A 10,069-nucleotide genomic window follows, 5' to 3' on the forward strand; every position below is an offset into this window, starting at 1 on the left:
CGCCATGCTGCGGGATCGGGACGCGTTACTGGAGGAGGTTCGCGAGCGTCTTCTCCAAGCGCAGCAGTACGCCAAGCGGTACTACGACGAGCACCATCGCGAGGTGGAGTTTGACGTGGGAGCATGGGTGCTGCTCCGCCTGCTGCACCGACCCACCCATGCTCTCGCCTCGCCATCGAAGGGCAAGCTGCGTCCACGCTACGCCGGGCCGTTCTAGATCGTCGAGCGCATTGGCCCTGTGGCCTACCGCCTCCACCTTCCCGCGGAGGCGCGCCTGCATGACGTCTTCCATGTGGGGCTGTTGAAGCCCTACAACTACACCGGCTCTCCACCTTCAGGTCCGGCCGTGCTGCCCCCGGTCCAGGATGGGTGGCTGTTGCCGGCGCCCGAGCAGGTGCTGCGTGCCCAGCTGCGACGGGGTGCTTGGCGCCTACTAGTCAAGTGGCAAGGTCTTCCGGAAGATGAGGCGACATGGGAGCCACTGGAGGACTTCAAGGCTCTCTACCCCGATGTCCAGCTCGAGGACGAGCTGTTTGCCGAGGCGGGGAGAGATGTTATGACCGGGCTGCAGTACTCCAGGAGCCGGCCCAATAGTGGCTAATAAGCCATATTTATTAATTTCGGGATTTATTTTTATATAATTAGCAGATGACTTGAGGGGTTAATTAGCAAAAGGATATTTAGTTCTACAAATACTTTGTAATCAGGATTATTGAGATTAAGCAGAAACAATCTATTGTTTCCGGCTTCCCCTGGGAGCCGGGAGTTCCTAACCCTAGCCGCCTCTACTGTCCATGCGTGAACAGTGCCGCCGACTGTAGCTGCGCGAAGGTTTTAGGGCTACAGCCGCAGCCGCCGCTCCCTCGCTGCAGCCACGGCACCACCTCGCCGCCGGTCAGTCGTTCAAGCCTCGCCCTCCGATCGTTCACTCCTACAACCTCAGATCGGTACGAGGGAGACCGCAACAGCATACCAGGGGGGGGGGAGCTTAATTCCTTCTATATTAGCTAGATGCATTTGCCCGGGTTTCCCATTTCATGAATCAATAGATTTATACTAATATACGAAGAACCTCCCTCTTCCAAAGCCTTCCTTGCCTTGACACCAAATTCTTTTGCTCTCATCCTCATCTCCTCTGCACCTCCCTCATCCATCAACTTGGACACAGCTGTCTCCACAGCATCCCTTGTCACTGTAGCCTCCTTGTGTTCATACCCCCATTGTGTCACCGCTTTCACTCCAACCTCCACCCCAGTTTTCAGCACATCCACCACCAACCTTTCATTCACAAACTGCTCTGCACAGTGTGGCCATGTGATCATGGGCACGCCTGCACAGATGGCCTCTAATGTTGAGTTCCACCCACCGTGTGTCATGAAACCTCCAAGTAGATTTGTGCCACAGGATCATTACCTGTGGCGCCCAGCCCCTTATGATCAAGCCTCTGTCCTTTACTCGTTCTTCGAACCCATCCGCGAGCCATTCCTCAACTTCTGGAAACTTATCTCCTGCTTTAATCACCCAGATGAACGGCTTGTTGGAAGATTCCAGCCCTAGTCCCAGCTCAACAAGCTGCTGAGGTGCAGTGCAGGCCAGACTGCCGAAGCTTACAAAGATCACTGAGCCTGGATTCATGGAATCAAGCCATTGCAAGCACTGTGCCTCATCCATTGAGGCCTTGTTTCCTCTTGCAGCCATCGTGTTGCTGTCCTGATTGCACAGACACATTGGTCCCACTGTCCAAACCTTCTTCCCTGTAATCTGCTCAAAGGACTCGATGTACAAAGCCTCCAGCTCTTGGAAGCTGTTTATGATAACACCACTGGATCTCATCTCCTCCTCATTCATGTTCTTACGGATTTGATCCAGACCAGGAACAGATACACTTCCAGGGCATTTTGCCTTTGCCAACTCAAGGAGCGTAGGGAATCCTGGGAAACTAATGAGCTCATTCTCATCTTCAACTTGTTCCAGTAAGTTGTCGCGGACAATGATGTACCTGCAAAATATAATTATATTGTATTTAATCACATTATGCTGCAAACTTGTTTCCTGTTACTGCCAGTTCTTAGTCAGCATGCTATTGTTGAATTTCTGCCATTATTGGTTGGAGTGTAAACTAAAATATTGTTGCTGATTAATTAGTAGTACTCTGATTAATATTTTTTCCCTTTATGTTACACTCATAAAATTGTTTCTGAATAGTAGTACTCAGATGAATACTTTAATTTATTTTGCACATACATAATTGCCTTTGGCCATGTTTATGTCCACTTATAATCAGATTTTCAGTGAAAAAAAGCGAGAGTCCCACCAAATGCTTTGATTATTTCTGCTTATATTCTACCGCTGCTTCAGAACTTTGAAGTAGCTAAGTCAAGAATCAAAAAATTCCTGTTGAATGACGGTTATAACTTATATAAGCAGAAACAAATAAGGTCTTTCTTTTCTGAAGGAACATATGCTACTTTTTACTCCAGTTTTTGGACCAATTACATTTTTAGTGATAAAATATGCTTCATATTGACACAAAATACCTGGCAAGGTACGCGAAGCCGCAGAAGCCATTAAACGTCAGCCTTGGGATACCAAACTCCCTTGCGATGTCACCTGTCCACCAGTGCATCATGTCTGATATGATGCAGCTTGGAGATTGGCAGTTGCTGACTGAGGTATGCAACGAGGGGCTCCCGAAGCGCTGCGCAGGCATCCATGAAGTTCTTGAGCAGATCTCTGGATTTGATCATGTCGACGTTCTCGCATCCTTCAGGCAGGCCAAACTCAACGGCGGGGAAGCGGAGCTTGACGAACTGGATCGCGAGGCCTTCTGCCGCTGCGTGATCGATGAACCCTGTGATCCTGGAGGCGTTCAGTGGTGTGGTGATGAAGCTGACCTGCGCGCCATGCTTGGCTAGCAGGTATGCCATGTCAGTCATGGGGATGGTGTGGCCCTGTGCCATCATTGGAACCAGCACAAAGTGTGTCCTCTCAGAGGCGTTCAGGTTATGGGCGAGTGCTTGGGTGGCAGAGGCCATGGCTGTGGCTGTGAGATGATGAAGTGGAGACTGGAGAAGCATACACTAGTTGTTCTGGGAGAGGTCGTATGCTGTTTGTGTTTGAACCGGAGGAGATAACAGCTGAGGTATATATGTAGTCTCTGTTCCTCGTGATATGAAACCGATGTGGGTAGGTTCGGTGACGCATGTACACACGTCATGTTATCAAGGAGATAAGAGGCCGGCAGCATATAACAAATTGCAAATTGCTACAGCTTTGGTGGTGCATGTTCACACGTCAATCAGAGTCGTGGGATCGTGGTTACAATATTGGGTAGAGCTTCTCAAGTCTTGAACTGGAGCAGTGTTCAGGCTGTCCGACTGGACTACAGATAGCTCGGACTAGCATCGTTACTGCCTAACATGTTACATGGCCCGGGATTCTTGACAATCCTGTGACTAAAATGGGTAACCAAATAGTTTATCCACTAGAAGTTTAGGCTATGTTGTACTCGAATCTTTATATGGTGGTGCTCTCTTGTTATGCTAGTTTGCTTGCATGGTTCTTTTTGGCATGTCTACTGGTAAGCGTATGGCTCTGGAGCCTTTTGATCTTTCTGGTGATGCTTGCGTTGCTTGCTTGTATTATTAATTGTCTTCATAAAAGAAGTCTGAGTGCCAGTTTTTCTCAGGCGGATCTCATCCATTTGGAAAACTGGATCCCTGGGGGGCCCTTCATTTTGGAAAGATGCACTTGGCAATCTTGCATGCGCACGCAGTACTTCCAATCTAGAAATACCTGTTCTGGTTCATCTCCCATGTCAATGAGTGTGTATAAGCTTTCACCATATCCTTGTAGCTGCTTCTCTCATAGGATATACTCGCTGTTTCCGAGAGAGAGAGAAAGCAATTAGTTTCAAATTTAATTTATGCTGAAACTATTTTTTTAATTTCCTGTCTGACAAGCTGAGGCTGCGATGCATGCTGTTTCGAAATTCCTCTTATCAGGCTTATCAGTCATGGTATAGTGTTTTTCTCTCACAATAAAATAACATCAGCCGGCTTATCCGATTGACACGTATTATGTTCACTTTCTTCTTTGATCACCTTTTTCATATAGATATATATCACACGTATTATTTTATACCATACAATCTGGTCTCATATATTAGCTATGCTGGGATCATTTTAATGTCAGCTCCTCTTGTGGAACTAATACTGTTTTGGAAAAATGTTTGGCGAAAATGGCTTAGATGAAGGCTTTGTAATAATTTGATTTAGATCTGTAAGGAGGAACCAGGATAAACAACGTTTTTACGGCTTTGACTCGTCAATTTTAAAACAGCTATGGCTCTTTCGGGCTCCTTAGAAAGAAGCCACTTTTTAATGTCCATCTGGTACAGCTTCTTGACAAGAGCTGTTGTACCAAAGAGGCCCTTATTCGACACAAAGATAAACAATTTGGAAACAACCAAGAAGTAGAGGTTAAGAAGATAGTTGGAGCAGAAGCAAACAAGGTACTCCTATCTCTTAATACGATTCGGGCACCAAAAGCGGGCACCCGATACTGCCACGTCACCCGTTAACCCGCCAGCTGTTCGATCGACCCGTCACGCAATACTGACCGTCCGATGCGGGTCTGATCGGGCCTCTCGCCCATCAACCCGCAAACCTGGTCACCCACGAATCGTCGTGAACCCGGGCCGACGCTGGCTTCCTTTGGCTCCTGCCTCCGTCGCCGCAACCGGTCCCGTCCCTACCGAGCGTTGTCCTCGTCCTAGGCCGCGCCGCCGAGCGCCACCTCGGCGGGAGGCCCCGACGTCCTCTTCCCGTAGGCCCGGGCCCGGCCGCGCCTCCACCACGACCGCCACTGCCACCCCACCGAGCACCGCCCCCGTCCCAGCCGCCACCTAGGCCGCGCTGCCGACCGTCACCCCGGCCCCGCCGAGGTCGCGCCACTGTCGCGCTCGCTACGAGGGGCGCCGCACCGGCCCCGGCCCCTCCCAGCCCGGAGAGCAGTTTCCAGCCGAGCGCCGCCTCCGCACCTGTCGAGGCATCTTTCATGGTGGGGAGCACGATCAGGTGGGGAGGAAGTTCTGGCGGCTACGGATCTGGTGGGATCGGATCGAGGCTATAATTCCTCACTAAGGACTGGCTCCTCAAGCATTGCACTCGTGTCTCGACCACTGTCACCGCGCTCCGTAGTTCGCCTGCCGCCATCGGTCATCGACCCCGGCACGCAAGCAATCGCACAGCTTGAGGCAACGACGATGGAAGCGAAGCACGGGACGACGCCCAGGCTGAGTCCGTGTAGGTGCTGCGCTCGACGCCTTTATCGCCAAGAATCTCGCCAATTCATATGTCTACTGCAACCGGCGGAGGTACGTCCTCAGGGTGTTTGCTGAAATGGCCGTTCGCACTGCCGTGAGTTCAAATTCCTTACTTGCCTCTGTCTCCTCCATTTGCTTGAATAGGTGGCCAGCCAGCTAACTATCGCGACAGTGCTCCCTGGACGGCGTGAGCCACCGGCGATGGCGTCGGCAACTGGCGTGGCAGACCACTTCCTCGTGTCCTTCTCCTTCCACGACCCCAATGCCAAGGAGCGCCATCAGGGACCATCTGCTCTGAGCCAACGCAAACAACCAGGAGATTGAACATGCGCTCAAGGTGAAGCCCTGCCCCACCGATCCTTGTTTTTTCAGTAAAAATGAGATGCTATTGTTTCAAGTGCGTAATCAATTTTTACCTGAAAATATCCCTGAGCGAGTAGCTATCTGTGATTCTATTTCCTTTCACGCTTTTAATTTAATGGATGGTCGCAGTCTACACTTCTTTTCTTCGTGCCTTTTGGATGATGTAGGTATTCAACTGGAGAAACGTATTAGCTTATGTTTTTTAAGTGTACATTAATTCACTGTTTGACAATGTTTCTAGGGAAGTAGCATTCAGAAGTGTTCAAATAAAGATTTGATTTTTGTTCACTTTGGACTTCCACATTGTATTTGTGTGCGTAGAACTGGAGTAACGATGTAGAATCAATTCTCTGCTCGACAATGTTGCTCTGGGTGCAACTGAATGCTAGTAAAGTGGTGCCTGTTGTCCCCGGTGAGCAAAGTCAAGCTTGCAGCTGATAAAGAGTAAGTGAACCATTCTTCTGTGCTTCAGAACGTTGTGCTATTCTACTGCTGCCTGATTAATCTCTCAATTAGGCACCATAATATTCAAACTATCGTAACATAAAAAAATCTCTTATAGTTGTATTACTTGCTATTATGTGAAATCATCCAAATCCAAATATGATGAATAAACGCAAACCCATGATATGATATGGAGTCATGGTAGCGACTGTTTTAATTGTGTCAAATATTGTATGGTTTACTGCTTGGTACTGCATTTCAACCATGCCTTTTGTGACTAGACTAGATAAAAAAAATGCTCTTCCTTAACCTTTCGTTGCTAACAGGCAACACAATCAACTGTGGATGGCAACAACCACATCAACTGGCTATTAGATTTGTTTACTGCAATTTCTATTCTTTCTCTGGTACTTATCATGCTCAGGGTGTCTGTCTCCATGGAACAACGCCACCTCAAATTACGTGCAATCATCAGGAGTGGGGAAAGAAATCATTTCCATTTTTCTCTGAATACGGGTAGGGGGCACACACCTAAAAAAATAAAACAAAACAAAAAAAACCTAAAGCTCCTTGCTCCAATCTTTCTTGCGTGCGTTCTAGAGAGGTTCTTTCTTTCTTTTGTGCCGTGGTCGTTGGCTAATTGATTTCCATTCTACACAGGTTAGCTGGAACAGGACGTGAACAAAATGTGTTGGAGATTAATTGTTGTTTTATGGATTTCAGTGCGCTGATTATGTTTAAGTTTTTTTGCACGTGGATTTCATATCCACATCCTAATTTAGGCATATGATATTTCTTCTGTTTGATGGATTGTCCATACCCTACTTGCTTGTAGCAGGGAACTGTTGATGAGTGGTTTGATTATGAGAAATCGGTTTTGTGCTCCATGCCATGACTCCATCCAGGGGCCAATGGTGGAGTCAGCAAAGGGGGTGGCTAATGATGCAGAGCATAGGCAAGCAACTCACCTTTAGGCTTCAGCTCACTACTATAAGGAAAATGGACCCTTGGTCCATTTACTTTGGATTTTGGTGTTTGATGACTAACACAACCAAATTGGACTAATAAATTTGCAAGTGTTTGTTTTATAGTTCAATAGGGTGCAAGATGTAACTTGGACAAAGGCAACGTGATGATCCGATGATCAACACCTCAAGCAAGACTTTAGGAGCACAAGAAAAGATCCAAGAGATCAAGCAAAGTCCAAGCATGAAGATTGGAACCAAGCCGCACGCAAGATCGCGAAGAAACGAGCTCGCAGAGGCGACCGAACGCTGGACCGGACGTTGGTGGCTCGGCAGTCAGGATGACCAGACGCTGGACCGGTGGCTCTGCAATCGGGGCGACCGGACGCTGGACCGGCTCTGCAGTCGGGGCGACCGGACGCAGGGAAGCAGCGTCCGATCGAGTACAGAGAGGTTCCAGCGGCAAATCTACGACCGGACGCGTCCGGTGGCAGGTGACCGGATGCTGGCCAGCGTCCGATCAGTATACTGCCGGCTCAACGGTCGGGACGACCGGACACGTCCAGTCAGTAGCAGGTTCGCAGGAATTTGACCCCAACGGCTACTTTCTCAGTGGGGCTTATAAATACAACCCCCAACCGGCCATTTGAGTAGGGTGGAGCTGAGGAAATATACCAAGGGTGTTGATACACCATTTTAGTGATCTCCACTTGCATAGTGCTTAGTGTTTTATTAGGTGATTAGCGTAGGTGCTTTGCGAAGTGCTTAGGTTGATTAGACCACCGCTTATGCGCTTGCTCTAGGTTTAGGCCTAGTGTTTAGTGAGGTTTGCATACCTCCTGCTACCCCATGCTTGCGAGCACAAGTGTTGTACATCAGTGGGGCTTGAAGTCTTGTGAGATCACACCAACTGAGTTTGTGGTGTGGCCGCCACCGTGTACCGGAGGGAACAAGGCTTGCGGCGTTTTTGGCTAGAAACTTGATAGTGAAGACGGCGGAGAGCATCCGGGAGAGGCTTGTCGGAAGGCATGTTGGAGACCCACTTGCGCGTGGGGAAGGCCCGAGGCTATCCACGGAGTTACCCGACCGGGAGCTTGGCCCTTGTGAGGGATTCCTTACGAGGGGCTCCAACGAGGACTAGGGAGAAGCTTGCGCGCTTCTTGATACCTTGGTAAAAATACCAGAGTCGTCGATGAGAGTTTGCATATCTCTATCTTGCTCTTTAGCTTCCACATTTACATTGTTTATATTACTCATTTTGCGGTAGAGATAGCAACTCACTAGCAAAACTATAGTTGCACATTTAGATAGTTCATCTATTACATAGGTTTTGCTAGATTTAGAAAAAGATGCCATAGTTTTAGAGTTGAAGTTTTTAAGTTGCCTAATTCAACCCCTCCTCTTAGGCGTCACGGTCCCTTCAATTGGTATCAGAGCCGGTTGGCTCAATTTGGACCTTTGGCTTAACCGCCGTTGAGCCGACGCTATTTAGAGTGGTTGGGATGGATACCGCTAGGCCTCTACACTTTGACGGCACTAACTTCCCATACTATAAAGCTAGAATGGCTTGCCACCTTGAGGCGGTTGATTTGGGTGTATGGAGAGTCACTCGTGATGGGATGAAACCCATCAAGAATCCCGAAAAAACCCACAAAGAGTGATGAAAAAGAAATACACTTCAATGATAGAGCTAAAAATTGCTTGTTTGAATCACTTAGTATGGATGTTTTAACCAAGTATTCACTTTAAATATGGCACATGAAATTTGGTTAAAACTCCAAGAGCTCCATGACAGCACAAGCAATGTCCATGAGCAAAAACATTGTCTAGCAAAGTAAAACTATGATTCCTTTACTATGAATGATGATGAGCTTGTTCGTGATATGTATTCTCGTTTGAATCTAATTATCAATGAGCTCCATTCTATAGGATTATTAAAGCTAGATGATGTGGACATCGTGAGGAAGATCATCTCCATGCTACCACAAAAGAAATATGCAAGCATCATCACCATCCTTCACAACATGGAGGACTTGAGCAATATGACCCCGGGCATAGCCATTGGCAAGTTAGTGGCATTTGAAATGTCACGTAAGATGGGTCAAGAATAAGCTTCTTCATCAAGCAAAAGCAAAGCTCTCACTTGTAGCGAGAAAAAGAAGATAAAGGGCAAGCAAGTTGAGACAAGCTCAAGCTCAAGTTCCTCAAGTGAAGATGAAGAAGAAGATGAGAACGATGATGATGAAGAAGAAGATTCAAGTGATGATCAATCTTCCTCCTCCACCTCCGATCTTGATGAAGAATCAATCAAAGTGATCAACAAGGTGAAGAAGATGATCCAAAGGCTCAATGTCAAGGGTGTGCCCATCCAAATTCAAGATTTCATTTTCACAAATCAAAGAAAGGAGCAAAGAAAGAGAGGATGCTATGAATGCAGTGAGTTGGGGCACTTTGTGGAAGTTTGTCCAAACAAGCCCACACCCAAGACAAAGAAGAAGGCATGCAAGAACCAAGCCCTCACATCAATAAGATCATGGGATGACTCTTCAAGTGAAGAAGAACCCCATCACAAGAGGTGAGGCCGCAAGCACTCATCATCAAGCTCTTCTCGTGTGTGCCTTATGGCACGAGGTAACGAAAGCTCTTCCTCTAGTGAGAGTGATAGTGATGATGATATGCCTTCTTATCATGAACTTGTGCAAGAAAATCTTAACTATGCTAAAGCTTGCACTAGTCAACAAAAGAAGCTCAAAAGTTAAAAAAAAAGCTAGATAGTTCACAAAAAGCATACAAAACCTTGCTTGAATAATATGAGGACTTTGCTAATCTCAATGTTGAACTATCTACTAAAATTGAGAAACTTGAGACTAGTGCAACAACAAATGCATGCACAATTAATGATGAGCAACTCTTAAAGAAAAATAAAAAATTAAAAGAAAAGTTAGCTAGCTCATAAGAAGCATATAATAGT

At 47.2% G+C, this 10,069-nt stretch overlaps 1 protein-coding gene across 1 annotated transcript; it reads right to left on the reverse strand.

Moving 5' to 3' along the window:
• Positions 1-709: 709 nt before the first annotated feature.
• Positions 710-3,842, reverse strand: LOC136461651 (UDP-glycosyltransferase 73D1-like). The gene is given in 4 exon segments (XM_066460941.1): positions 710-1,388; positions 1,390-1,999; positions 2,538-2,656; positions 2,658-3,842. Coding segments are annotated over 4 exon segments (1,530 nt in total). The 5' UTR covers positions 3,078-3,842; the 3' UTR covers positions 710-1,007.
• Positions 3,843-10,069: the final 6,227 nt, after the last annotated feature.

This window comes from Miscanthus floridulus, chromosome 6 (assembly GCF_019320115.1).
Source record: "Miscanthus floridulus cultivar M001 chromosome 6, ASM1932011v1, whole genome shotgun sequence".
Lineage (NCBI taxonomy): Eukaryota > Viridiplantae > Streptophyta > Magnoliopsida > Poales > Poaceae > Miscanthus > Miscanthus floridulus.